The sequence below is a fragment of the Apiospora phragmitis genome, assembly GCF_038363925.1.
Source record: "Apiospora phragmitis strain CBS 135458 chromosome Unknown utg000007l:1.0-2108841.0:1.0-2111359.0, whole genome shotgun sequence".
NCBI classification, from domain to species: domain Eukaryota; kingdom Fungi; phylum Ascomycota; class Sordariomycetes; order Amphisphaeriales; family Apiosporaceae; genus Apiospora; species Apiospora phragmitis.
This window is the reverse complement of record NW_027117405.1, coordinates 2,047,537-2,075,493: the sequence shown is the minus strand read 5'-3', so window position 1 is coordinate 2,075,493 and position 27,957 is coordinate 2,047,537. Positions and strand designations below refer to the sequence as shown.

The following is a 27,957-nucleotide window of genomic DNA, read 5'->3' as shown; positions in this document are numbered from 1 at the left end:
GGGCTCCTACGGGATTGAGTATTGGAAGAGAGACCCGAGCCCGCCTGTGTCCGAGACTATGCAATACATGCACCACCGAGACGTCCCAACCTCCAAACAGGTGCACAAGTCCAGGGCCACATCGTCCATCTCGCGGTCCATCTCCCGATACCAGGCATCCTCCGGAACGAGCAGCAAGTAACAAGATATTTAAACAATGTCTAGCGAGCTGCACAGGTACAGCAGACTCAAGCGCCCACGCCTGCCCGGCAGCGAAGGGTGTCACTCTCCGAGCCCATCGCCATCCGAGAACCCAGCCGAGCGGTTCCGTCAGCTCCTCTCTGACCATGTGAAGGAATACTCGCCTGCTGCTGAAGACTCGGACAACCTGGCTTGTCCTTTCGTGAAGCACAACCCCGGGCGTTATGCTTATGTTGTGAACTCGTGTACCGAAACGGGGTTCAAAGATGTCGGCAGTCTGAGGTAGGCGTTGATTCCTACCTCTTCCCTCCCTTACCCTCTCTCCTGAAATGACTGTATTGACCCAAGGGGGTTGGCAAAAACAGGGACCACATCAAGCGAGTGCACTCTCGCAAGTACGGGTGTACCGAATGCCATTCACACCGGTTCAATTGCGGAAAGAAACAGCTCGGCGCGGCCAAGGCGAAGCACCAGAGCCAAAAGGAGTGCAAGGAGTCGAAGCAGAAACGACAAGACCGGGGAGATGCCTCCGAGCCCGAGTGGATGACCGAGGAGCAGGAGAGGGAGTACGACAAGCTGGACCTGCGAAGGAGCCGCCTAGACAACCTGGAGGAGTCTTTTCGGGAGATCTACACCCATCTGTGGCCCGGGTCCAAGGCGGACGTGTCGACGATCCCAGCCCATAGCTACGGATCGGGTTTCCTGGTCTCCATGTTCGTCATTGACCAGGTCTTCGAGAAGCTCTCCATGGGTCCAACAAGAAGACTGTCGTCGGGCCGTCTCCCAAGCCAGCAGCAGCCGTCGTATGAGCAAGAAGATGCGACCGAAGCCGAGGACGACCCAAGCCCGCAACCGCCTGCGGACGATCTTGCTGGCATGCTAGGAGTCGACCCTTTCGATTACCCGACTTATGTAACTGACCCGACTGCAGCACCCCCCTTCATCGCCAATAACGGCAACAGCTACTCTCATTCCATGTACAGCAACCCAGGGACATATCTACCATCGGAAAGTTACTCCCAGCCGGCCGGGCCCTCTCAATTCAACAGCAGCAATGACCAATTCGTCATGAGGCCCTTCTACGATGGCTCCGCAATCCAAGCGGACGAACCCCGAGTGCCGCCCTTCCCCTACACCATCCCAGTGTCCACGAACCCATCCAACCAAGACTCGGCATACGGGACCAACCCGTCGTCGGATGAAAACGACTGCTACAAGACCCAACAACTGCAACAGCACCACCACTACAGCAATGCCGCCCCGCAAGTAACCGACTGGGCGGCGTTGCAGCACGCTGGGCCGACTGGACCCGAGCAAAACCCACCAGCAGGCGATGATATCCATTTGGACGAGGAGGGCGCTGGAGAGGAATTCACTTATTTCAATAGCTATCTTCGAACGTAAGTATGGACAAACTGGAAAGGGGGACTATATAATCCATCGCGCTACTGGATGTCCATACGAGCAAATTTGCTTTATGTAGTTACGAATTTATGCCACTCACGTTTAGAATTTGATGTCGATACCTCTCTTGGTGCTGTGCTCCTTTTCCGTACCGATTAAGGGATTTCACATTCGCGTGAAGCGCACCAGTGGTGGACTGAAGAAACTGAAATGACGTTGCGAATTTTGGGGTTATAATGACTATAGCTAAGGAGACTATATCGGCTGTTTTACATGGTCGGCTCTATCATCAAGCTCGTAAAACCTTACACCGACAAATATGATGCCTTCTCTATGCCGAATACCATCTCATGTTGATCTGCTTTTTCCGCACCTACGAAACCGTTAGCACCATCCCGGTAAATCAAGGGGCAGGATTTGAGAGATTCTTACCATAGGTCCCAGAGCCATGACTCCGGCAGTCAAGGCCAGTACTGTACCTATCAGCGTAACCTTGTTGAACCCCTTGCCCAAGATATCGAAGGGGAGACTGGGCGTCATCTGGGTCCCGAAAATGTCGAGTCCATAAGCAAAGACGAGACTTGTGCTTTCCAGGTTAGCAGGCGCCGTGATGATCTCCTTGACGCCAATGACGTCCCGCTCGTGCGTGATCATGAACCTGGGGTCGAGCTCAACCAGAGGAGTGTACTTCGACAAACCCTCCTCGAGCTCCGCGGGGTAGGATCACGGCCGACCACTCTACGAGGATCAATCACCATCCGCGGAATCCCAGTGATTGAATGAGACTCGGATGCGAAGGCCAGTAGTTGTCGCGATGTAATGCCCTGTCGTGTTTGAGTCACGGCGAGGGACGTGATGGGACCTGAAAGCATGAATGTCTTGGAAACGGCTGACGGAACGACCGGCCCAGTAGGCTGTTCAATTGGATCAAGAGGGGAGAACTTGGCATCCTCGCCAAGCGCTTCTCCAAGCGGTCCACGATCATTCGAGACTTCCGACTCGTAGAGGTCGGTGATGGCCAACTGGTAACCCTTGACAGACTGTGTTTCCGAATCTCTGACCGTGTACTGGCCAAAGAATGAGCAGGCAAACCAGTTCTCAGATATGGCACATGATATGTCCTTGTTGGGGTCTACACCTTTGTGAGTTGAGGATGTCAACACTTCGCCCGATACTGAATCGAGGAGGTAGAGTGTCATTGTGGACGAGCCCTCATCGATGGCAGCCACGACAAGCGTGTTAGGGTTGAGATATTTGTACAGCACGCTGCGGTCTCCCAGGACACGACCAACAGAGGCAATGGGATCGTGAGTCGACCTGGTAGCAATTTGCACAGTCTTTTGCTTTCCAGAAGGAGAGAAAACCCAGGCAGGCACCTCGATGGCCTGCTCACCTTGGGGCTGGAACGTGATGCCCCTGAGCTCATTGCCGGCTCGGACAACGACGGTTTGCTTGGGCGCGTAGGCGAGAGGAACCTCACCAATCTTGCCATCGACGCCGATAGGGAGCAACCATGGCCCGGCTGCGCTATCTACAGCAGCGACACTTTGGACAGGAGGCCATAAGCCAGGACCCATTGTCTCCACGGTCTTGCCTGTGTCGGATTTGACAATGATGAATTCGCCATCGGCGCCACGCACCGTGATAAGGCCCTTGACATCGTCTGCGTGAATGGATTTTACGTCCCAAGGCAGGGTAGAAGGTGTCTCTAATGCAGACTTGGACCACACGATACGTCCATGGTTGCCCGCGTCGAGACCGTACAATTTACCCCGTTTTGTGACCAGAACGACCAATTTGTTAAGACCAAAGCTGTCCCTTGTCAACGTAGCACTGCCCTTCGCTGCCCCCTCTGAGCCCAGGATGCTGCTAATAAGGCGCCCAGGAATAGACTCCAACCAAGATGGCAAATACTGAAGGTCGTCAACGTGGCGCTTTACGCGGTGAATGTAGGCCTCCAGAGGATTGCTGTGTGCTTCAGCCTCCAAGGTTTTGGCCAGATCTTCGGATTCAGGGATTTCGGCCCAGGTTGCTGCAACAGCACCTGTCAAGCCCTCTGGTCGAGTCCAGGCCACTTCGCCATTGCGAATCATGACCCAATCATCGGTGTCCGTGACGATGGCCGATCTGACAGCGTAGTTGGTTTCCGACTTCTTGATAACCTCTGAGACGCCATGCAAAGCTCCTGACCTGGCATCATTGCCCTTGAGCGGCCAACGACCAAGAATTCCGTGGGAGAGCGAAGAAGTGACAATAACCTCGCCAGGGGTTACACGTGTGAAGTAGACGTTTGTGCCAGCAGTGCTAGTAGAGAAGGCACTCTCGCCATCAAGTAATGGGAAGTCATAGGCCTTCGTAACTGCGTTGGTCTTGAGGTCCACATGGAAGACATCAGCCTTGTTGGCCGTTTTGGTACGGCTTTGAACGAGAAAATGGGGCTGCGACTGGATATGGTGAGGCGCATGGATTTCGATGCTCCTAGTGCCGGCGACAAGAGGGAACTCCTGTTTGTTCTTGTTTCCCAAGACGTTGACCTTGAGTTTGGTCACTGCGTTGTCGGTCCACGCGACGATGGGCGCAGCGGAGTTGGCTCCGACGAACATGACATCCTCGGCTTTCTGCACCTCGCCCTTGGTGCCGATATTGATCTCGTCTAGTCGCTTGCCAGTCAAAGTGTCTAGCACAGTGATCTTCAGGCTGTACGAGAGCAGCGATCCGTGAAGACTGACGACAAAGACCTTCTCGACGTTGGTGCTGACCTGGAGGGGGATGTCGTTGTTGATAGCTCTGAACTCCCAAACAACGTGGCCCTGGGTACCGTGTATTCTTCTAGCAACCGTGGCACCCTCCTCTTCGTATAAAGTCAAGACGTCCTTGTGGTCGCCCTCGGTGAGCTCCATGATCTCGAGATCTTTGGCCCTGCCATTGAAATCCAACGACCACAGGTTGCGACCAGTAGGGGCGTCCCAGGCCTGTGTAGAGCTGCCCATAGCGCTCGCGACCCAGGTCGCATCCTCGCCGGCGCGCAAGTAGCCGGCGCCGTTTGTGATGTTGCCTTGCAGCAGCTGGCGCCATACTACGGAGCTGGTGCTGGGATTGACAGCTCCGAGGACACCGAGGTCGCTCAATGTGTAGAGTAGGCTGGCTTTGTCTTGTCGTCGCGGTCGGTGAAAGAAGGTGGTTTCTCGCTGCGGGACGCCGAGCAGTTCGTAGTGGTAATCTATGTGGCCAACTTCATCCTGGAAGACTCCGCGCACAGCTGCGGGCAGGGCCAACAGCACCGAAAGCGCGGAAAGTGGGAGATGCATCTTGGTTGATTGGCTTGTGGCCTAAATTGGAGGCCGTCGTTTATTGAGATGCTCTCATGGGACTAAAGCGATGTGTTCATGAACAGCAAGTGCTGTGCTGTGAAACCGCCAAAGAATAGATTAAGTAGGTTGAATGATAGAGGCCAAGGATGCTGATGCCAGGCGATAGTCTCTACTCTATCAACAGCTTGCAGCCAGCATTGCACAATTGACGTCGACCTCTGCCAGTCCAGCCGATAATTGCATAAATCCGCACTGTATGCTTGTACTTCTTATGAGATGTGCAGGTGCACAAGCTCGGGCCTCATTTACTCCGATGCTACCACTACCTACCTAGCCAGGGGTGAGTATGGTGAACTCGTCTTGCATCTTACACCTTGCTGGAGGTAGTCCATACAGGCTGGCAATATTACTGCGTCGTCGTGTGTAAACCTGTTAAAAATTTTGTGGCACTATACTTCTAATTATATCAAAACTATACGCACCCTACTTCATCATGCCATCCACCTCCACAACACTTCCATTCATGTACTTCGCCTCGTCGCCCATGAGGAACGCGACGACCGCCGCGATCTCTTCGGGAGTGCCCATACGGCCGAGGCTGTTCGCCCGTTCCATCTCTTTGATTGCGTCGTCTGTGCCCTTCGCCACGCCGGCGTTCGTAGGGGTTGTGATATAGCCCGGAGCGACAACGTTGACTCTCACTCCCTTGGGTCCCAGCTCGAGAGCCATGGCTTTACTGAAGCCGATTACTCCTGTTCAGCGATATGATTAGCTGGCGTATGTATATTCGCAAAAATGGACGTGTGTCTGCCTGGAACAGATCCCCTCTAAACTCGGGCTTTCTTTCACTTTGCGGGTTCATGTCGCAAATAGTCTCACGTACCCCATTTTGTCGCACAGTAAATGGCATATTCGGCACCTGCGCGCACGCCCAGGATCGAGGAGACGTTGACGTAGCTCCCTCTCGATGTCGTCACATGCGGCATTGTAGCCTTTGTCACGCTGAAGACGCCTTTCAAGTTGACCGCCATCAGCTTGTCGTAGTACTCTTCCGAAACGTCCGTCAGGGGGAAGGCCGTCGGGTTGATGCCCGCGCAGTTGAAAACATGATCGATGCGACCAAGGGAGGCCACGATCTCAGCCACCCGGTTCTCGACATCCTGCTGTTTCGAGACGTCGAGGGTCTGAGCGTAGTGCTTGCCGCCGCACAATTCGAGCGTCTGGGAGATGCCCTCCTGGCTCACGTCCGTTATGGCGAGTGTGGCACCTAGGCCGTGGAGCTTGATAGCCGTGGCTCGACTGGACACACAGACGAGTATAAATGGTCAGACAGGCACACCACCAAACTGCTTTCGGGGCAGGGCTTTTATAGCAACTTACCCAATGCCACTTCCTGCTCCTGTTAACAGCACGACTTTGCCTGAAAGACCTGTCATTTTTAATTATTTTGAACTATTTGAGGCTGTATCAATATGTCTTCTGCCAGGGGTTGATTGATATACAACCTCCAACAGCCGCCTCCAACATGGTCTCCAACAACTGCCTCCAACAATGACATACCCCACATCCCGGCGTCGGAGAACGCCGACAAGTGTGGGCTAGAGGTTGTCGATAGGGTTATCGCGTAACAGGCGCCCTTCTAGAGAAACAGTGTATAGTTTTCCTGGATGGGTGTTTTCTGTAGAAGTAAACACTATACAGCACCAGAGCGGCATTTCCCCAGGCCACGGTTTTTCCCCAACTAAATGAAGTACGGAGAGTGTACCAAGCCCACTATACAACCTGCTTCATATTTCACCCATAGTCCCGCAGAGTGCCTCATTGAGCCTGGTCCGTTGTGCTGAGATAATTCCTGAGGCATAATTTAACACGACACGGTCAAGATCCAACCTCTCGCCAGCGCTTTTTATCAACACAGGGCTGACACTAGAGCACCTCCTCGGGGTCGACGGCGCGCTTGATCTAGACAAGGGGGAATGGAGAAAAGCGAATAAGTATACTTACTAACATAGACAATATAGTTCCTATAATTGGCGCAGGCAGCATTGTCGCTATCATGAGGCTTTGCAACCCGAGACCCAATGTTCGTCATCAAGAAGGCCGTACCGTAGCCGCCGGGGCTCGACAGCACCTTGAAGGCCTGCCTTAGGTCAGAAGGGTCTGCGGCTGTCAACGAGGACGCATCCGCTTGCCGTGAGCCGGCATGAAGGTCGAGTCCTGAGAGTATTTCCTCAGCATGATCGTCATGGACATAGTCCAGGTATGTCCTGAAGGCGGTGATATTTGGCGTGGTCGAGAACCAGGTCCACAGATCGCCAATATCTTGGCTGCGTCGTCCGTGCCGGGGTGGACGAAGCTGTCATCCCAGATATCGGTATTAAGCTTGGTCCTATTCACGTCGACCGACATGTTCAGATGAACGATGCTGTAACCCGAGACGCCGCTGCGGCCAAGATAGGGGAACTAAGAAAGCACGCAGCCAAGCATATCCCCAAGCCTTTCTCGCCTTTGTACTCGCAATCAGCAGGTACACGCGCAGCATGGACATACCACAGCTCTCGGAGGAGATGACTGGATCAGCCTTTCTGCAACTGATATGTTGTAGTTGGCCCACTCCTTGTCTGGTGGCCAGCCCGGGAGTCCCGACGCAGCTTTACATACCGCTGGGTCTACAACCCGTGATTCCTCAGGATATGTATATGTATCGAAGAAAGGTCGAGTATGGATCGATCGAAGCAAAACTCCAAGGTAAGCCAGGTGAGCGTACGGCAGAACCGAAGAAAATACAGCAGAAGGCTAGCTTGGGGGACTCAACATATTTCCTCTTGGTGTATCAAGTATACCAACTGCTTTCTTGTATTCAGTTGCTTGGTCCGTACGGATGTGGCAGTAGTCCGTAGGATGGCAATACTTCATAAGGGAGCCAGGGGGTCATGTGCAGTATGCCATTTCTTTCCTGAGGCCATGACGTAGGTAGCAGCTGTGACAGGCTTTGTGTACCCATTGTAGCGCAAGTCTTCGAGCGCCTCGTGGGATAGTAATGAGGCATACTGATTTTTTCTCCTCTCTTGCACAAACCCAAGATCGAACGCCAGATTGCCTAGTGGTGATCAAGATCGTCGCCGCCATCTAGACTTTAGAAACAAGCCAGTACTTCATATACAAGGCAGTAGTTAGTTAGCAAATCAGACCACCCGAGCATCCCCATCTTGCCCTCGTATGTGCGGCTCTTCGGGACGCGGCTTCTACTTTTTCTCTAGACGGCTTGGCCAAATGACGGCCGCATCAGCTGCTGCTACACTCCTGCGGAACCCGGCGCACTGGGAAAAGTTGTTGAGCTGAACAGTAAGCAGGTATGTGTCCATTCTTCTTTCTTTCTTTCTTCCAACCTACCGCTGCTTCTGCCTTGTGATGCTCGATCTTCGCAGCAAATTGCCATTCACGGACCCTCCGTTCTCGTAAACGTTCTCGATCGGCTCTCGTCCCAGAACTCGTCCCAGAGCTAAGAAGACCCTTTGCCTTCTAGACCAATTGCCCACTGCGGCAAGGCGAGCGGTCAAGAAAATTATCCGACGAGAGCAGCCCGCCCGAAGTAGGGAGTAACCTAGAGCAACAGCGCTTCCGGATATTACTCCGGCGTAGAGGGTTCGTTTCCCCGACTTCCAACCATGCCATTGAATGGGCTCATCATCGGCCAATGAAGGAAGGGGTGGGCAGGTTTTGCCTCCTTCTCCTCATTGACACCAAGTATTTCAAAGAGTTAGGTTTCTGGTTGGGGGAGGTGTTACGTACATATGCGTTCGCGGTCGAGACCGAGGTCCCCTGGTGCAGTAGTGCCTGGTTAAACGATTCTTGCATCAAACTATCGGCGGGGTAAGGGCATCGTGTCAACTCTCCTCAGGTAGGCCAAGAGCTACCCAGGCAATCCCATGTTCATCGGGCCGACGCAAACGGGACTATCTGTGTCTGTAACTGCCCAGGTGCTTATTCTTGAAAGGAAGCGCGTGTAAGGGGAATACCGTCCGACCCCATCCATGGGTAGCGGGACGGGCAAAACGGGGTGGCGTCGGGCTAGGTTGACGGAGTGTTGTCTTCAAATGCGAACGAGAAGGATTCCCGAAGCCACCATCTTGTCATGTGCCACACCTGCAGTCAGTCATCGATCAGTCAGGAATCTAACCTATCTAACCTATCTATCTACATATCTGCCTTGCCAAAATGCCGCTTGATCGTCGCCCGTGGAGACTCAGACCACCTAAGGTTAGGGGAGGGACCCAAGGGATGCTCTGCTGCTGGGATCTTGGGGGCCCTGGCGTTGGGTCTCGATAACCGAACTAAGAACGGCCCTCAGCCCTCTTTCAATCTTCAATGAAACCCTCCGGCAACTCCACCCCCAGCTTAACCGAACCCTAAGACCTGAGACGGGTAAATCGTGTCAATCTGTTTACTGATGCATGTGCCTATCGTCCTGTTTCATGAATTAGAATCGGGGGTAAGCGGAAGACGTCTGCCGGAGAGATTTGAAATCCATCGGTAGCTACTGCCGCATAGGTCATGATACAATGATATAGGTGGTATTGAACAGATATTACGTATGTAGATCCGGACAGGGTGCAGTTGAGCGGGAGGGGAAAAAAGAACTGGAGCGGAGCTGAAGAGTCGGGGGTTTCACGAACTCCAAGTGGGGTGTAGAGTTCGAGATGCCCCGTAGTCCAGATGATTGTACGACTAAGGTAGCAGCAGCTCCAGCTCTGTCCGTCTCAACAGGACTGACTACCTAATGCAGAGAAAGAGATAGAGAGATGCAGAGGTATATATATAAAGGTGTGTATGCACATGCTCGTTGAACTTTCTTTCTTTCTTTGAACTCATATTAAGCATATTTTTAGTCATCCCATCTCATATATCCCTATCCTAAATCCAGCCCCGGTTTCAGCCGAAAAAAAGCCCTACCTACCTGTATTAGCAGCAGGAGAAAACGGTCTGAAAGACGAAGAGAAAATAATAGCGATGGCCGACTACGTGGTACCTTTCATCATCGACGGCAAGGAGGTCCGGCCTCGGCCACCTTCGACGTGGTCTCGCCTGCCACCGGAAAGCTTGTGCACAAGTGCGGTGTCGCCACCCAGGAGGATGCCAAGGCGGCCGTTGCTGCGGCCAGCCGGGCCCTGCCTGCGTGGCGCGACATCACCCCGTCCAAGCGCCGGGACTACCTGCTCAAGGCGGCCGAGATCATGGAGAGGCGACGCGACGAGCTGGCCGGTTACCTCTTGGACTCGATCGGAGCCACGCAGGCCTGGGCGGACTTGAACATCGATGGCGCCGTCGATCAGATCAAGGACATCGCCGGCCGCGTGAGCTCCCTCTGTGGTGCTGTCCCCTCCCTGGCCGACCCCAGCCTGGGCGCTATGGTCCTGAAGGAGCCTTTCGGTGTGGTCTTCTCTATGGCTCCCTGGTAAGCTCTCCCCGATGAAGCATTCGTTCAGTTCCCGGACCCCGGACAGAAACTGATACGAGAGACAGGAATGCCCCTTACATTCTCGGAGTGCGCTCTGTCCTTCAGCCCATCGCTGCTGGAAACACCACCGTTTTCAAGGGCTCGGAGCTTTCTCCGGCCGCTTTCTGGGCCATTACCAGCTGTTTCCAGGAGGCTGGCGTCCCCGACGGCGTCATCAACTTCCTGTCCACCGATCCTGCCCACGCTGCTGAGGTCACCAGCTGCCTGATCGCGCACCCGGAGGTCCGCAAGGTCAACTTCACCGGCAGCACGGCGGTGGGCCGCATCATCGGGCGCCTGTGCGGCGAGAACCTGAAGCCCGTCGTGCTCGAGCTGGGCGGCAAGGCGCCCGCTATCGTCTGGGAGGACGCTAACCTGGACCTCGCCGCCGAGCAGTGCGTGCTGGGCGCCTTCCTGTTCTCCGGCCAGATCTGCATGAGCACGGAGCGGATCCTGGTGCACAAGAAGGTCAGCGCCGAGTTCCAGAAGAAGCTCGCCGGCATGATCGAGGCCATCTTCCCGTCCAAGGAGGACGCGCCCGTGCTCATCAACACGGGCGCCGTGGACAAGGTCAAGAAGCTGCTGGACAACGCCGTCAGCAAGGGTGCCTCCGTCGTCGCCGGCGACTTCAACGCCACCGAGACGTCCAAGACCCGCCTGCGGCCCGTCGTCATCAGCAAGGTCACGCCCGAGATGGACATCTACCAGACCGAGTCGTTCGGCCCGTCGGTGAGCCTGTTCGAGATCGAGACGGAAGAGGAGGCCCTGCGCATCGCCAACGACACCGAGTACGGACAGTCGTCGTCGGTCTTCACCGAAGACCTGAGGACGGGTCTCCGCTTCGCCAGGGGCATCGAGTCCGGCGCCGTGCACATCAACAACATGACCGTTCACGACGAGGCGAACCTGCCGCACGGTGGCGGTAAGAACTCGGGGTACGGAAGATTCAATACGACTCTTGGACTTAACGAGTGGTCGAAGTCCAAGACCGTCACTTGGCGGTCATAGAAGGAATAATACCCTTCTCGATCGTATGACAGGCTGGGATAATTAAAAGCATACCATGATAGCGATGACATGAATCTAAATTACATTCAAATACAGACCGCAGCACGCGTGAAATGCCGTCCAGCTGACGGAGGAGTCTTTGTCTCGTGTAAGCCAAGCCACAGCGGCCTAATTCCGTACTTTACGTTACGGGTCGATTGTATAACTACCTAATATAGACAAGTTGATTGGCCCGAGCCCCATCTTTTGTCTCCCGCAGCGGAAAACGTCATGGAACCATCATTCCTCATTCCCTAGGATTTCGATGCTTGATTCCTTGTAAAGCCCCAACTTCGTGCCTCAAATAGAGAGTCATCCAAGAGGGAACCCCATCTATCTGTCTACACAATGGGCTCAAAGGCTTCCAAACCAGCACAAGCCGCGACGCGAAAGTTCCCTTCCCGCGCGCCGGGGTCCGCGCCGCCGCCGACATCTTTCAGCCGTCCGGCAGAAGCCCCCCGGAATCCCACAGCCAAGGGCGGCAGCAGCGCTCGTCGTGCCGCCGCACCGCAAGCTTCCCTGGACAAAGATGACGGTGAGCCTCTTTCTTCTTCATCACTTTCTTCTTTACAGTTACCGTAATCCGTGACCGCCCCCTTTGCTAATTGAATCATTCTCTCGCGATTCCAACAGCAATCCGACAAGACGCCATGGACCCGAACCCCATAACCGATGCCGCCTTCTCGCAGCGCCTCCGCCAAATGGGCATCGCAACGCCGAATCCGACCATGTCCAACTCGTCGACCGCCTCCCCGGTCGCGGGCCCGTCGTCCTCCCACACAAACGTCAGCCACAACAGTTACCCGAGACCGCCGCAGAACACCACGCTGAACGCACTCGATGCGCGGCGGCGGCTGCAAGAAGCGGTGGACGTCCAGTCGCAGAACCCATTGGCGGGTAGGGAATACGTGGATGTTGGCGTGCTACGGCAGATCCTCGTGATGCGGGACCACGGCTACGCGGCGCCGGACATCGAGAAACGCCTGCGGCTCAAGAGCGGCGTGGTCGCAAGGGTCGGGCCGCCTGGTGTGATCGCACTATTGTCATTATAAAGAAAAACAAGAAGCAAGAAAAATCACTTGACCTTGGAGATATGCCTTGTGTGTACAATAATCATAAAAAGTAAAAAGTTTACATGTATAAAGGACCAGGGCCAAGTTCTTGTTTGGCACTAGGACTACTTGAAATGTGTGTGGACGTTATAAACGCCCATCCAAACATGCGGCTCTGCCTAGGAAGAAGCAAACCGTTTCATTTTCCAGTCGAAAGCAGACCGCCACACCGATTTTTGGGTTGCCAAGCCGCCAAATCCTCTGTTATTCTCTTCATCGCCACCTTGGGTTAGGTATACTCCAAAACTCCCAAACGAACAACGGAAAAAGGGGCAACCCCCTAATTTCGCTTTGGTTACCAAGCGGCGTGTCCGCCGTCTATCCTCAGGTCGGCACCGGTCATGAAGCGACTGGCGTCGCTGAGCAGGAAGACGGCCGCGCCCCGGTAGTCCTCCGGCTTGCTGAGCTTCCCGAGCATGTTCTGCTTAGGCCACTCAATCTTCCGCTCGGGAAACTTCTCGAAGAGCTTCTTGACCATGTCCGTCACGATGTAACCAGGCGAGATGGTGTTGACCCGGATGCCGTGCTGGCCCCACTCGGAGGCGAGGTTTCGACCGAGCTGGATCACGCCCGCCTTCGAGGCGTTGTATACGCTATATTTATTCGCCGTCAGCGGCCAGGCCTCGTAGCGACGGAAGAGATCTTGCAGAGGAGGAAAGATAAGAGAGGACTGGGTGATTTCTTACGGGCAAATCAGTCCCCGGTTCGCGACAGTACCGCTCATGCTTGCGATAAACACCAGGCTGCCCTCCTGCTTGAGTCGCACCATCTGGCAGGCCACGGCCTGGGCCGTCATCAGCACTCCCGTCACGTTGATCCCGAGCATGCGGTCAGAGTCCTCGGCCGTGTATTCGAGGGCGGGGGTCTCCTGCTGGATGCCGGCGGCGGCGATGAGGCCGTCGAGGCGCCCATGCTCGTCTGCGATCTGCTGCGTGACTCTGTTGATGTCCCCCGCGCCCAGCCGCACGTCCATCTGGTGATACGTCAGTGTGGTCTCGAGCTCGCCCGCGGCGCGCTTGGCCACGGCGTCGTACTTGCTGCCCGCCGGGGGCGGCGCTTGTCGGTCAAAGACGTGAACTGGGTGGGGAGAGTAAATTTAGTCTTGGGCAGGAGGATCATGTGTAACCCAAAAGGAAAAAATATACGAATCTGGAAGCGCACGAGGGGGAGGGGGGAAGGGGCTTTTTTCTTACCTTTTGCGCCGGCCTCTAAGAGGGCTTCGGTCTGAACCAGCCCAAGCCCCTGGGCACCGCCCGAGACGATTATAACCTTGTCCTTGAGGCTGAACTCAGGTAGCAGTGCCTTTGGGCTGTGCTTGATTGGGTCAACCGTTTGGGTTGTTGGTGTGCTGTGGAACGTCCTCGGAAACTGTGTCGCCACGGCCATGTTGCGTGTTAGGGATGCTGTAGAAACGCTAGGCATGAGACGGGATACCAGCGTCCGCACGGCTGAGACACAGCTTAGCCTCCCAGCTGGGAAAGCATGGCGGTATAGTCTAGGTACGACTCCCGACATTGTCAAGTAGCACGTGATATGGTATCAGTATATAGTCTTTCTTTTTCAGCCGTTGATATATATCACGCAGAAGATCCTTGATTCGAGGGAGGGAAAGACGAGGAGAAGGTCAAGTATCCAAGAGACGTCAGCTTTTATACTTTGCACTAGATCGGATACCCTTGGTCTTTGGCGGGGGGGGGGGGCAGTAGCGCAGATGAGAGCAGACAGTGCATATAGGACCAGAAGAAGCAGCGTGACCGACAAGGGGCATGTAGAAGTGACCCACGAAGCTCGTGTCGTGAGACTCCGGGGGAAGATGGGGGCATACACATCTAGTCCGGTCGACGGGTCACGAAGAGGTTTCCCACCTACCCAGTGCCCATTCATATATAAGCCAGAACAGCCCACAGGCTCGCTCTCACTCCCCTGATCCTGGTTCCCGAAAGCAAGCTCTCCATAAGGGGGGTCCTTTTTATAGCCGCCAAGCCAAGCCATTGTGACCAAAGGCGAATGGAGCCCCTCTTCTTTGGATTCCACACGGCTCAGAAGTACGTGTGTAGGTCAACTCGGGCATTTTTCTTTTTGTTCGCATGCCCTCTTTTCTGTGCTGTAGATTTGTCCAGGTATGACGAAAAGTTTGGGCCGAGCTAGAGCTCCGGTGGCCGCGAATGAGGGGCGGCGGTTGGAGGCTGGATACATGTATCTACCGAACTCGAGGAAACGAGTGGGTTTCCCCGCGATAACTCAACCAAGTATGGCGCTGCAGAGGAACACAAAGCGGGTTTACGCGGTATAGGGCCGGTCTGGCTTGACGTAACGTGATAACTGATAGACAGATCCAATCGTTCCTCTTCTGGTTCTGGCCTGCTCGAAAGATGTGTCCACAATCAAGAGTGTTGAGGTCACAGACGCATCAGAACGATGATGGTAGATCCATGGATGGAGGACTCAGGAGGAGGAGCAGTTTGCGGGTTGCCGAAAAGGGTAATCCGGGGGACGAAAGAGGTCTGAGGCTGCCAAGACAAGGCAGTCGTTGTGTAACATTGAGTATGGGGGTGGTTTAGTGCCTAAGGCGCCCCCCAATGAAGCTCCTCTCTCACACATAGCACATAGCACCAGTAGGTTGTATGCTGCAACTAAGCGCACAAATGACATTGAAGCCGGTGAACGCAGAACAGACATCTGAATGAAACATCACTACACCTCTGCGAGTGTGCTATATCAGCATCTCTCTTCAATGCAAGTGTAACGGTTTGCAAAACAAGGAGGGTGAAGTTGTGTAACCCACTAATTGGGAGTACATGCCACATTCTGTGCTTGGTTAGCGGGTAGCCTAGGGGGTTAGGCTCAAGATCTTGCACCTACCTAGGGAATCCTGGGGTTTGGGGTAGGAGCAACCACAACCACATCCACAACTACAACCACAACCCCGCAACCCCCCTGTTGACGGATCTCGCGTCTTGATTGCTTCGGTATCGGGATTCATTATTCCAAGAGTCAGGACTACAGGCCAGCTGACAAACTAATGGCCGCGCATCCTCCATCCCCGGGTGACACGGCATACTGCCGGCATGGGTAGTAGTCTGTTCTTGTTCTACCAGCCAAGCCATGCAAAACGTCGTCCACCTGCATACATCAAGTCTGCAGCTCTCATCCAAATCGCCTTTTTCTATTTACCCCCCCCCCCCACCTCCTTTCCTTCCTCCCCATCAAGTCGCGTGTCTCCTGGCGCTGCATGGGCACAACCATACACCACATACAAATCCCGCGGGATCAGTCGGGATACATACGCCAGGCCAGCTTTCCCCTGCTGGCTGACATAGACTATGTACTGTTTGTCACAACCCCCGATGCTTGCTTGTTGCTTATTTGTAGGTGCTTGGCTATAAACAGCATGTACACGCGAGCTTCAACTCGTTTGATGCTACTGGTCCAACGTTGCTGCCTCCGTAGTTGGCAGTACCAATGTATGCTTATAAAAACAGCCACATGCCTAAAATAGCGGAGGGTGGGGAGGAGGGGGGTAAATACTATACGTACTTGTCCAGGTAGGTATGCAGCCCGTCTGTGGGCACGACTTCTGCATGGAAGTAAATGTGGTAGTGGTACAGGATGCGACTTCGGCACCACGACAGTCTATCTAGATTTCAAGTGACTTGACTCTTCCAACATTCGCTATTTGGGCAGAGTAGGGTATGATGGTCCACCACTGCAACCATCTCGGGTATTTATTGAAAGTCGTCTGGGCCTCCCTATCGAATCACACAGAATACGTACATCAGCACTACTACCAACTAGCTATTATGGCCGATCTCGATGGGATAATTAGCCATGCCAACCTCTTCAGAGTCGTATTCAGATTCTCCGAAATCTCCAGTGTCCACTCCAACCAGCACGGCAAGATCGGCAAACCTAAATATATTCAGATGCATATGTACTGCTGCTTGCTTACTGAGTCTTAGGCATATCGGCTATGGGCTAAGACTGTTGCGGCTCTGCGTACGGGCGCGGGCTAGGCCGCCGTGTATCCTTCGGTCCTACATCGGCCGCTTTGATCTTATATGGGACTTTTTGTTTTGTTTTACACAGCGACTGTAGCATCACGCAGCCAGGTAGATACAGGAGAGGTCTCCCTCCCAGGTTTTGTCCCGCCCCCGCATTGTAGACCCCCAGGGACCAAGGGGGAGCTTGTCCGAGTCTGCCTTCGGCTCCCCTGTCCCGAAATGTAACGCCGCCGTTGTACTTCGTGTCTAGAGGAGATAGAAAACTTATCTCATAGCCACCCCTTCTCTACGCAAACTGGGGGTCTCTAGATTGATAACACACCAGTTAATCGCCCTGTCGTGCTGTATTGCACTGTTGGTCGGTCTAAGGGTTTTCAAACTGAGACTGAAGTCGTTTACGAATCGCACATTTTAAGCCTAACGGGGGGAAAGTACACTGAGAAAAACACACCATCCTAACAAATTCCCTTGGCCGCCCGTGTATGTCTGCCGAAGACTGTCCTGGGGTATAACGCCTTTACCGTATTGAGCCAATCACCCACGTATGCCTCTTCCCTTGGGGTATACAAGTTTCGCGGACGCCATCCCTAATTGTCAACCTCCGCGGGTTGTCTGCCATCTCCATATCGAAGAATCTTTGCTGTAGAACAGGCAATCCCTCCCTATGATACATTGCACACAGCGGTGCACTTAAGCCTGCTCTCCATTTCCGCTGGTTTCATCTGCCGTCCTCTTCGACCGCCCTGTGATATCCTGCCAGGTGGCGCCGAATCTGCGGCCCGTACTGGCCAAAAGACCATCCTCTTCATCAGCCTCGGCTTCCTCATCGAGCTGGTATACGTTGAGCTTGGGTGTCCTGAACAAGGTAGTCAGGAAGACCACCAGGAAGACGCCAAGGAAAGCAAACTGCGCCCAGAAATCGACCGCGCCAAACACGGGCCAGTTGAGCGTGATTCGGTTCAGAAAAGTGCTCATGACGGTCGGCGTGCACGTCTGGAATGCATAGTGACGATCTACCCACTCGGAGCAAGGCTTGACAGCCTCCGGGTGGTCCTTGCAGCTTGGCTGCTGATCGAGGTGGTGAGGCGGTAAGTCGCAGAACGTCTGCGTGCCGAAGGATGCATACTGTGGCGCGACAAGCATGGCAATAGCGTAGTTGATGGCAAGTACCATCAAGGCCAACATCACAGTCGCAATCAGGAGGGCTTGCGGGGCAGTTCTACCCTTGCGAATCTCAAAGATACGCAGCCAAAGGAAGCGAATACCAATCGTGGCCAGCCCAGAAATCGAACTGCAGAAGAAGAGCAGGATCAACAAAGTCATCAAGACGTAGTCAACGGGGAAAGCCTTGGCGGTCTGCACGAAGAACCAGTTGATGGGCTGGAAAACATTGATGTGAGCCAGGATGTAGCCACAGTGACTCTTGCAGACCGAATTGGCGGCCTTGTCAATGCCCGTGATGAGCATGGAAACCCACACCAGGATGCAGACTAGGATCAGCAGTAGGCCGCCAATGAGCTTGATAGGTCGGAACACCGCCTCAACCTTGCTCCATGCTCGAACGAGCCAGCTCTTCCCTCGCCTTGAGCTTCGGCGGCAAGCCGTTCTCGCCGGACCAAAGTTCGCTCTTCGCGAACCAGCGCCTCCAGCTCACGTCGATCCTTCTGCGACATACCTTCCGCGCGACCCGCGCTGCGCATTTCCAGCTGTCTCTGGCGTTCGCGGTTCTGGTCCAGTTGAGACGCGGTATTCTCGGATAGTTGCGGAGCCGAGATGGACGGTGCAGATTTGATGAATGATACGGGCATAAGGGCGAGACCGGCTCCCGTGTATAGAACGTAGAGGATTGTGCCCAGGGTGACCAGCAGACCCAGACCGAACGTTAAGGCCTTCTCGGCATGGTTCTCGTCAAGCAAGCGCTTGAAGAAGTCAAGATCGAGATGTTGACCAGTCTTATCTCCTGCAGCGGGCACGAAGAATCCGACTAAGAAGAGAATGACGACCAAGAGGACGAATGCGATGGTGTATTTGGCGGCGCCCCAAAGTCTACTGCCCAGAGTCTGGTGTCCCTCTTGTTCCTCAACCTCATCGTATTCTTCATACCAGAAGTAGGAAAAGGGAATGACGACCATGCACAGCAGGGCGTCGAGGCTATACAAACAATAGTAGACTACTTTCAAAGTAAAGAGGATATTGTGGACACGAGTGGGTGTTGCCCATTCTTTCTTGACGCCGTTTGACGAGTCGGTCGTAGCGGATACGAGGGCAATGTCGACTGGTAGGAGGAAGACGGTTGCCAGGAGCGCCGTCAAACTCAGGATGGTGACGATACTGACGATGGCAGAGCGTTCGCGGTGCGTTTGCCAAGTAAAGGTAACTAGAGCTGCAGCGATGAGGGCAACACCGATGGCTACGGCGTATGCCACCCAGATCAAGCTGACCTGCACATAGCCAGCGCTGGCCATGGTGCTTGGGTGAGAAGACGACTAGGACCCGCGTCTGCGTCAGCTGCACGAATGGAGATGAACTCAGAGATAGAGTTGGTCAATGGCGTTATGTACTTGAAATAAGTCACTGTTGAATGACTCGAGAAATGATGGAAAATCTGAAATGATGAACCCAAGGAGATGGATCAGATGTTTGGTTGTTGCCAACTTGTCGGCACTCGCATCAGGTAGCTTCAAACAGTGACGTAAACAAGACGGCACAGGGATACCCCCGGCAATTGCATAAAGCCAATATGGAAGATGGGCCAGACAGCACCCGGAATTGACATTGGCAATAATATGCACTAACCTCATTTAATCGCCAATCCACCACGCTGGGTTCTCTGGAATGGATTCTCACGGACTCAGGCATAGTCATAGTTGCAGTTGCAGTCATAGTGGCAAGCGTCCGCTTTCTTTGTTCGTACTTTTTTGATTCATTCGTTCGGCTCTCCCCCTTTTCGCTTTCATTCTTGCTTCCTAGTCTACATTGCAGGCGCCAGAATAAACTAACCGGAGGAGTATAGGAAGGTTGGTGCAGAGAAATCAAAAGAGCGCAAACCCATCCCTGCATAAAAGACTTTTTAGGGTTCCCTCATTCATTCCCAAACCGCGAGGAGCAATGGAACCCATTTCATGCCCTCAGATGCCATCCATCGTCTATCACGTATAAAGATGAGCGTAAATCATTACTGGACTTCTCTTGAACCCAGCCATAGCTCATCGAGAGACCTCCTCCCCAGACCCTACTCCCCAGAAATCAGAAAGTATGTCCGTTTATCGGGAGGACATGGCCTTGGTCACGAGGCGCTTGAGGGCAAGCTCCTTCTTCTTCAGGTCCTCAGCAGAGGAGTCCTCGATCTCCAGCTGGCCCATGGCATCGCTGAGGGACTCCTCGATTCTCTCCTTCTGGCCACGCTTGAGCTTCAGCGACATTGTGGGGTCCGAGACAATCTCCTCAACACGGCTGATGTAAGACTCAAGCTGCTGCTTGGCCTCGAAGCGCTTGCTGAAGGCATCATCGGTAGACTTGAACTTCTCGGCCTCGCTGATCATGTTCTCAATCTCAGCAGACGAGAGCTTACCAACGGAGTTGGCAATGGTAATGTTGGCGCTGCGGCCCGAGGTCTTCTCAGTGGCGGTGACCTTCAGGATACCGTTGACATCGACCTCGAAGACAACCTCGAGAACGGGCTCACCGGCGCGCATGGGGGGGATAGGAGCCAGAGTGAACTCTCCGAGGGAGGTGTTGTCCTCGCAGTTGACACGCTCACCCTGGTAGACGGGGAACTGAACGGTCTGCTGGTTGTCGGCAACAGTGGTGAAGGTTCGCTTCTTGATGGTAGGAACGGTCTGGCCACGGCCGACAACGGGGGCGAAGATGTTACCCTCCATGGCAACACCAAGGGACAGGGGAACGACATCCAGAAGAAGGAGGTCGGAGGTATCGGCGGAAGTAGCCTTTCCGGAGAGGATACCGGCCTGGACGGCGGCGCCGTAGGCAACAGCCTCATCGGGGTTGATGCTCTTCTCGAGCTTCTTGCCGTTGAAGTAGTCGGACAACAGCTTCTGGATCTTGGGGATACGGGTAGAACCACCAACGAGGACGATCTCGTCGACGGCGCTCTTCTCGCAGGCAGCGTCCTTGAGGACCTGGGCGACGGGCTCGAGAGTACCGCTGAAGGCCTTGGCGTTCAGCTCCTCGAAACGAGCACGGGTGATCTGAAGGAAGAGATCATCGCCATCGAACAGCGAGTCGATCTCAATGGTGGTCTGAGCACCGCTGGACAGAGTACGCTTGGCACGCTCGCAAGCAGTTCGGAGACGGCGCAGGGCACGGGCATCCTTGGAGATGTCTGCAAGAAAAAAAGGTCAGTAAAAGCAAAGATAACAAGACAAGAGGCCTTTGATAGAACGAATGGTTGAAACTCACCCTTCTTGGTCTTCCTGGAGAACTCCTTCTTGCAGTGCTCGAGGAGGTTGGTATCGAAATCTTGACCACCCAAATGGGTGTCACCGGCGGTAGCCTTGACGGTGAAGACACCACCCTGGATGTTCAGGAGGGAGACATCGAAAGTACCACCACCCAGATCGTAGATGAGGACGTTGCGCTCCTTCTCGGACTTTCCGGAGCCGAGACCGTAAGCGATGGCGGCGGCGGTAGGCTCGTTGATGATACGGAGGACGTTCATGCCAGAAATGGCACCGGCGTCCTTGGTGGCCTGACGCTGATTGTCGTTGAAGTAGGCGGGCACGGTGATGACAGCCTTCTCAACCTTCTTGCCAAGCTTAACCTCGGCAATCTCCTTCATCTGTAGTCGCACATTGTCAGTGGTCTGTGGCAAACTGCTGCTGGGCAAGGTTCTTGTCTTTGCTTACCTTGGTGAGGACCATGGCAGAGATCTCCTGGGGGGAGAAAGTCTTGGTCTCGCCGAGGTACTCAACCTGGACCATGGGGTTGGAGCCCTGCTCGACGACCTTGAAGGGCCATGACTCGATATCCTTCTTGACGATAGGGTCATCGAAGGGACGACCAATCAATCGCCTGGAGGGGTTCTGTCAGCAAACCATTGCACTGAGGTATGCAAGAAAATAGGAACGAGGCCGGCTTACTTGACGTCGAAGACGGTGTTGATGGGGTTCATAGCAGCCTGGTTCTTGGCCGCCTCACCGATCAAACGCTCCTTCTCGTTGAAAGAGACGTAAGAGGGGGTGGTGAAGCTACCCTGCTCGTTGGCGATGATCTCGACATTGGTACCCTCGTAGATGGCAACACAAGAGTAGGTCGTGCCTATTGATTGCAGTCATGGTTAGTGTCGCTGGATCTTCTTCTCGTTTGTCTTTTCATTTCAATTGCCAATGCTGGTCGTCGCAGTGCTTGCTGCGACGATTCGCACAGAATTGCCATGTGCGATTGCGCACAGGGAATTTTGTCGAATGTGGGATAAATGTGGGCGGCGGGCACAAAGTAAAATCGGTGGTGGTGAACATACCCAGATCAATGCCGATGGCACCATCGTAAACTTCGTCCGCCATTATTGCGACTGTGATGTTCTTCTCGTTAAAGATGAGAAAGTTGAGAGAGAACAAGAAGAAGGGGAGTGGATTGATCAAGAGGGAAAGGGAGACAGTCGACGAAAAGATGCGCCTCGGAGGAGTACAGGAATTATCTAGATTTTGAGGGCCTGGTATTTTTCTGCCGAATGGTGGTGGGGCTGGTGGTAAAGAAAAAAAAATAAGTTGCGACCTGCTCTTCAGGCTTATCACACCGCCACCAACCCACTCTCCCCCTCACTCACAACCCGGGCTGGCCAGCCAAATTTTCAAAGAGGCCCGTGCTTTTGCTTCTTTTTTCAATCTTCTTAGGCGGGAGGTGGGATGGTGGGCGAAAAAGTGGGAGGTCCTTAGCGCTCAGGCTCTGCTATCTTATCCAGAGAGCGGGCCAAATCGACGCCTGAGGGAGGGGCATGCTTGCCTTCGCTATGGGCTTACACCACTAAATTGAGGCGAACTCGATTGTGCTCTTGTTGAATATTGCCCGCTGCTCACTAGTAGCCAGGACCCTGATTCAAATTTTGCCCTGGCCATGTTATTGCTATCCACCTCGGTACCATACGGGGTTCCCGAGTTCATGCAAGGTGCGTGCTTGCATCCTTTGAAGAGGAACCAACATCTCAAAGCCTTTCCAGACTTTCCAAACTTGCCAGAATGTGAGAGCCGAGTCGAGACCTTGGAGTTTTTTCACATTGCACGACCGACTGCTCGCACCATGGGAGGGGCGGCGTATGGGGCTTGGCCTCGGGTCGGGTGAGACAGCCCACCTACTCGGCCCCGGAGTAAACGCTTTTCAGAATATCACTGCAGTGACGGGAACCAGTCACTGGCATATATGTATGCGCCTCGTAGAGCACGGCGTGTAAATGCCGTACGTGCTATGCAAGTATGTAGTCTAATAGGACCCATGAAAATAAAGAGAATAAGAGACGTGACTTCCCCCCTGTGCTGGATGCAAAAACCCCTGAACGCCCACGCATGCCTTCAATCGCAAAACCGTTTTCCTCGCTCGCCCTTTCTACAGAACAACTAGGTTCCCTATCGCCAAACCCTGGCTCTCGACATGGTACCGTCTCCGCAGTCCCAAGCTTTTCGCCTGTTCGAGGGCTCGGTATGTCTTGTCGCCGCCTCCCACCATGACCATAGCAATTGGGTTATGACGCAGTATGCCCGCAGGTGTCTTTTGTAGCTCGTCGAGCAATGGCCGGATAAAATTGAACCCCCATGAGTTACCTTCTGATTCATCTTCTTTATCTTCCGAGACAATGATGACCAACTGCAGTGCGTTGCGATTAGGGGGCGTACGACGGGATATTGGACAGCTTCTCCGAAAAGGAACAGCCACCACGCCTCATCACAATAACTTGATGTGCTTTCGCTGCGGCATCCGGGAGCTTAGCCCGGCATGCCTGATCAGCGAAATAGACATTGCCCCAAGTTAGAGATTCGATATTCACGCCTGTGACTGGGTTGGGAGCTTCGCGCACGTCAGGCAACGGTGCTGCTCCTAAGCCCGCAGGTAAAATCGCTGCGAGTTCCGTATACTCATATTCCGGCTTCCGCGCCGGTTCAGGGGCAAAGGTAGAGGCCGGTTCGCGCAAAACCGAAGTGATCTGCTGAAGAAACGAGCTGAAGATATTCGAGGACCCATGCGAATCAGCCATCTCAATAGTAGACTGCACTTCGGTTTGTGCTTTGCTCTCAGATGCGGTAAAGTTCGCCGGCGTCTCGATTGGTGGCGGAGGAATCTCCGTCTGCAGCAGGATATCGACACTGACCGAATCTCTGATTCGATGGAACAACGGATCCGACATCTCGGCAAGAACATCCCTTGTGATGAACACCTTCTCGTCGCGACCCAAGGCTAAATGGCCGATACTGGAGATTCTCCATGCACGTTCGATGTAGTCTGGGGGCTCTTCTAGGACAAGTGTGATTTTGAGACCGTTCAAGCTGCTGATCGCTATGCCTTCACTGCCCATGCGGACGAGGTTGTGACCTCCAAACATGAGACTGAAAGTATTCCCTACGGAATGTTGGGTATTGGTGGGAAACTCGATGACAGATGTATGCTGCTGTCGCATTGCCGCGCAGGTGCCATTAGGCGGGAGCATTGCAGACGGTAGTGTCCACGGAAATATCGTGTGGTTGGATCTTGGTTTCATCGCGTACGCCGCCGACTTTTCACGTACAACCGTGGACGATTCCTGGTCCGATATGGCGTGGATATTAGGTATGTGGTGTAAGCGGATCAAGCTGGCTGCGTGATAGAAATCTGGCCGCGCAGCTGTGGCTGAACCAGATAGCGGAGGAAGTTCTGGCGGTACGGGACAAGAGTTCGTATACCTTTCATCATAGTAGGGCAGGACTCCTTTCTCGACAGCCTTCTTACGTGCCTTGGGCTGCCCTGCTTTCCGTGGGATGATTAGCGGGTGCCCTTCTGTGGTGAACACATAAGGCGCATCCAGCTTGTTCAGCGGATGGTCCGAATCAAAGAGCAAGTACAAGTACTTGGCAGTCTCTCCCAGAAAGAAACTTTCCATTCGGTCGCTCTTCTCTCCGGTCCGCACATCCTGCAACCCAGACCAACCGCACTTGGTCCAGCACCGCCTTCTGACGTCTCTCAAAACCATCTCGCCCGAATAAAGAGTACCACGGGTCTTTGGTAGTTCGGTAGATGTGGTAGGTGGATTCGATAAACTCTGGACGACCCGGCCACCAACCAAGCCCACCTTCAACATGGCCGTCGCGGACAGACCAACGTTCCGGCAGGGCTGAATAGCGAGTCCACAGGGCCGTGTATAGTAGATGTGTGCCGATTGCCTCATCTAACTCCCCCGCAAGTGCCAGCAAACCCGAATAATAAGCGCCCAAGCTATCTATCCAATACGCCTGGGGCGAACCGGTCGAAATATGAGCATTGATGTAGTGCGGATGATGCACATCAGAGTATAGATGTCGCTTGATGGCAGCATGAGCATGATGCCAAGCTTCCAGAAAGGCATCGGCCGAGTTATCCTCATCAGACAGCGGAGTGTAGAGAGAATTGGGGTCCAGCTGGCTTCCGTAAGGGGCTGGATTCGGCATGGTCCGGTTTGGCAGCTCGTGCCCCGAAAGCAGGATGTGGGTCTTGAGGGCGTATTCAAAGAAACTGTCGATGCCGGCTCCTATTCCAGAAAAGCCCCCTATCCAATGGCCAGCTTCGGCATCGACGCCGGCCCCGATGAGGCCAATATTACTTCTCCTCGACCAAACAGCCCAGAAAGCTCTCTTGGCAGCCTGCTCAAAGCGGGGATCACCCGTCAAGCGACTTAGCACGGTAAATTCGAGAACCAAGCTTCCTGCACCCGCGCTGCACGTCTCCGTGATTTCCGGGAAACCTTCCTCTCCGTTCGGATGTAAACTGATGTTCTCGTGAAGAGGGGAATTTAGATAGAACGGGATGCCATGGCGTAGATTAACCCGCGGGTAAGGCATACCCGTTTGTGTGTAAAAAGCTGGTAGCAAACGCTGGGCCAGGTCTAGGGCTAGACGGAGTAGCTGGCCATCATACTTGAAGCCTCGGGGCCAGATAATGGGATTTTGCTCCCAATCATCGCCGTTTCTCCGGGGGTCGTATCCAGCAATCGGTAAATCTCCAACAGCAAACAAGTGTGCACTCAGAAGTCCACCGACACCCCGAATAACCGTTTCAAAGACCTGAACCTTGCTGTCCACATCGAAGCCTCTTGCGCGAAAGCCCTGACCAGACCGACCGTGCCGCCCATCTCCATATTGTTCTACCAAGGCAGCGACGCCTGCTTGAAAGTCGGCCAGAGCTTTCAGCCCGGTATCGCGGTCGTCGGGCGGCGCAGAAGCAAGGATGGCCAATGTCGAAAGGCTGTCTATCAGGGTCAGGGAGTAGTTTCCCAGGACGTCGTTCAGAGCGACATTTCGTGGGTTGAGGGCATCGCGGGTCAAGGTGTGCACGAGACGGGGCGTAACTATTGACATTAATTTAAGTAAATCACTCTGCCCTACTAGAATGCCACAGTCTCTGTCTACGCCTCTCTCTACTTCTTCCTAGTGGTGGCGGATTCATACCTCGTCTTCGGGAAATGCGATGTGCATGTAGTTGTCAAAGCCGTGATAGAACATGTCGACCGTCTCGTCCCTAAGTTGCGCAACGCGATCGGGGCGCATGGCCCCCACGGAAAGCAAACATGTCGATAGGAAGAAGATGCATAGTGAAGTGCACCAAGCACGAGGCATGCGCCTCAATGCATTGTGGTTGGAAGCCAACATCCAGCCGGCCATGCCTGGCAAGGGCATTACCGGCAACAAGTATCAAGACGATACATGTAGGAGGAAGAGGAACCGGTAAAGGAACGTGGCGGAGGTAGCCGGCAAGAACAAGGTCGCCGTGCGCAATACCAGTAGAAGCCAAGCAATTGGTTGGAGAGTCGAAGGTCGAGAGGTGTCGAGTAGGTATGCAAATGTAGGTGAACAATTCACGAGACCACTCTCCGACCTTCCAGAAGACCTTCCGTAGCATCAAGCTTTCGGAGTAGTGGGGGGCGAGAGCTGTTGGCCAACCACCAAGCCTAGGGCGTTTTAGGACAGATTGCTGCATGTCCGTCACTGGTCTTTCAAGAGTGGGCCGGCCTATCACAGCACTGGCTTGATAAGAACATTAATTGAATTCATTAAAGCATGTAGTCGTACATGTTCTTGCACATTATAATATGCTCATTTAGGTATGTAGCGAGTAGAGCAATGAATTTACTAGATCGTGAGGTAGCCTGCTTCGTCCGTTAATTTGATACCGAACATTTGTTCAGTGTTACAAATGTTAAGCCTTGGAGCTTTTTGTTGCCGTGCTGCGCCCGATTTTGAGACTGCAAGCACTCACCACCTGCCGTCGAGCTGACAGGGATCGAACCCGGTATGTAAATGGTAACGCTATCGATACTTAATCATTACTCGGAATGATTGTAGCAGGCAACATCATTGTGACAGGTGAGGCTCTTCCAACTTTATCTCAAGCTTCATGGCATCTGTTTACAAAGCTTAGGCGCCGCTAGCTAAGATCAAGCACATAGTGTCTCTTCTGGGAACGAATTTGGAAGAGGATATCGCCAAGTCTCGTATATGCACTTGCAAAGAGCTTCAGGTTTCTCCTATGCCACACTTCGGGCGATGCGGTACGGGATTCGCCTGCATGAACCTCCAACCATTCCACTGGACTCGATGCAGTTGTCAGCATGCATAGAGCGAGGTAGCTTCAACACTCTAGGCAATGTACTAAGACCGCATCAGCAGTGAATAAAGTAAGAACGTCCTTTTGCCCAGGAGGCATTGGTCTATGTCTGAGTATTCAACACATCGAGTCCAGCCCCCCTCACTCTCTCTACATGGATTTTCCTCTCATCTACGGGGGAAGCCTACCTCTGGTGGCTTGCCCTGTATGTTTGGATTAGTCCCATCTAGTCTCTTCGTATCGGTCCCGAGATTTTCGAACAGATGTGTCCTTGTCAAATGGGGAATTAATATCGAGTTTTTCTAGCATCGTCCTAGAACACGAACGCTTGCTATCATATCGTACTGAAGTAGCAGTTAGTGCAGCACCGTTGTGGCGTTCATGCATCAGTAACTTATTACCCAATAGGATCCAAGACGAACAAATAGGACGAGGATTACTTACATAATCGCTTCCCCTCTGACCCTTGATACGGTTTGCTACATCCTTACCTAATCTGATGGTCTAGAACTGATACCCCACTCGAGATTAGTCGAAGCAATATCCTATCGTTGACGAGCAGTTTAGAATGTAGCAAACATTAAAACGGCCGTAGCCTGGTGGTGGACGACTCTCTCATAGGCGTT

General features: G+C 53.7%; 11 protein-coding genes across 11 annotated transcripts; 3 read left to right on the top strand and 8 right to left on the bottom strand.

Moving 5' to 3' along the window:
* Window positions 1–196: 196 nt before the first annotated feature.
* PG994_007584 (uncharacterized protein) lies at window positions 197–1,584 on the top strand (the record flags this gene model as incomplete). Its single annotated transcript, XM_066858993.1, has 2 exons — window positions 197–462; window positions 546–1,584. 2 exons carry the CDS (start codon window positions 197–199, stop codon window positions 1,582–1,584), a joined length of 1,305 nt encoding a protein of 434 aa, XP_066715935.1.
* A 331-nt stretch (window positions 1,585–1,915) lies between these two features.
* On the bottom strand, window positions 1,916–4,892 carry PG994_007583 (ER membrane protein complex subunit 1; the record flags this gene model as incomplete). The annotated part of the gene is made up of 3 exons (XM_066858992.1): window positions 1,916–1,957; window positions 2,017–2,292; window positions 2,340–4,892. The coding sequence occupies 3 exons, from the start codon at window positions 4,890–4,892 to the stop codon at window positions 1,916–1,918; spliced, it is 2,871 nt and encodes a 956-aa protein (XP_066715934.1).
* Window positions 4,893–5,378: 486 nt separating this feature from the next.
* PG994_007582 (short-chain dehydrogenase/reductase-like protein SDR) lies at window positions 5,379–6,331 on the bottom strand (the record flags this gene model as incomplete). The annotated part of the gene is made up of 3 exons (XM_066858991.1): window positions 5,379–5,647; window positions 5,779–6,194; window positions 6,276–6,331. 3 exons carry the CDS (start codon window positions 6,329–6,331, stop codon window positions 5,379–5,381), a joined length of 741 nt encoding a protein of 246 aa, XP_066715933.1.
* A 490-nt stretch (window positions 6,332–6,821) lies between these two features.
* On the bottom strand, window positions 6,822–7,304 carry PG994_007581 (uncharacterized protein; the record flags this gene model as incomplete). The annotated part of the gene is made up of 3 exons (XM_066858990.1): window positions 6,822–6,857; window positions 6,904–7,055; window positions 7,076–7,304. The coding sequence occupies 3 exons, from the start codon at window positions 7,302–7,304 to the stop codon at window positions 6,822–6,824; spliced, it is 417 nt and encodes a 138-aa protein (XP_066715932.1).
* Window positions 7,305–9,595: 2,291 nt separating this feature from the next.
* On the top strand, window positions 9,596–11,400 carry PG994_007580 (Vanillin dehydrogenase; the record flags this gene model as incomplete). The annotated part of the gene is made up of 3 exons (XM_066858989.1): window positions 9,596–9,617; window positions 9,948–10,350; window positions 10,419–11,400. The coding sequence occupies 3 exons, from the start codon at window positions 9,596–9,598 to the stop codon at window positions 11,398–11,400; spliced, it is 1,407 nt and encodes a 468-aa protein (XP_066715931.1).
* A 387-nt stretch (window positions 11,401–11,787) lies between these two features.
* PG994_007579 (uncharacterized protein) lies at window positions 11,788–12,491 on the top strand (the record flags this gene model as incomplete). The annotated part of the gene is made up of 2 exons (XM_066858988.1): window positions 11,788–11,974; window positions 12,073–12,491. The coding sequence occupies 2 exons, from the start codon at window positions 11,788–11,790 to the stop codon at window positions 12,489–12,491; spliced, it is 606 nt and encodes a 201-aa protein (XP_066715930.1).
* A 355-nt stretch (window positions 12,492–12,846) lies between these two features.
* Window positions 12,847–14,066, bottom strand: PG994_007578 (uncharacterized protein; the record flags this gene model as incomplete). Its single annotated transcript, XM_066858987.1, has 3 exons — window positions 12,847–13,144; window positions 13,238–13,628; window positions 13,745–14,066. The coding sequence occupies 3 exons, from the start codon at window positions 14,064–14,066 to the stop codon at window positions 12,847–12,849; spliced, it is 1,011 nt and encodes a 336-aa protein (XP_066715929.1).
* A 3,176-nt stretch (window positions 14,067–17,242) lies between these two features.
* On the bottom strand, window positions 17,243–19,017 carry PG994_007577 (lysosomal cobalamin transporter; the record flags this gene model as incomplete). The annotated part of the gene is given in 2 exon segments (XM_066858986.1): window positions 17,243–18,101; window positions 18,116–19,017. The coding sequence occupies 2 exon segments, from the start codon at window positions 19,015–19,017 to the stop codon at window positions 17,243–17,245; spliced, it is 1,761 nt and encodes a 586-aa protein (XP_066715928.1).
* Window positions 19,018–19,815: 798 nt separating this feature from the next.
* On the bottom strand, window positions 19,816–22,074 carry PG994_007576 (uncharacterized protein; the record flags this gene model as incomplete). Its single annotated transcript, XM_066858985.1, has 5 exons — window positions 19,816–20,894; window positions 20,972–21,350; window positions 21,418–21,583; window positions 21,652–21,829; window positions 22,032–22,074. The coding sequence occupies 5 exons, from the start codon at window positions 22,072–22,074 to the stop codon at window positions 19,816–19,818; spliced, it is 1,845 nt and encodes a 614-aa protein (XP_066715927.1).
* A 1,310-nt stretch (window positions 22,075–23,384) lies between these two features.
* Window positions 23,385–26,085, bottom strand: PG994_007575 (uncharacterized protein; the record flags this gene model as incomplete). The annotated part of the gene is made up of 2 exons (XM_066858984.1): window positions 23,385–24,665; window positions 24,688–26,085. 2 exons carry the CDS (start codon window positions 26,083–26,085, stop codon window positions 23,385–23,387), a joined length of 2,679 nt encoding a protein of 892 aa, XP_066715926.1.
* An 84-nt stretch (window positions 26,086–26,169) lies between these two features.
* On the bottom strand, window positions 26,170–26,388 carry PG994_007574 (uncharacterized protein; the record flags this gene model as incomplete). The annotated part of the gene is made up of 1 exon (XM_066858983.1): window positions 26,170–26,388. The coding sequence occupies one exon, from the start codon at window positions 26,386–26,388 to the stop codon at window positions 26,170–26,172; it is 219 nt and encodes a 72-aa protein (XP_066715925.1).
* Window positions 26,389–27,957: the final 1,569 nt, after the last annotated feature.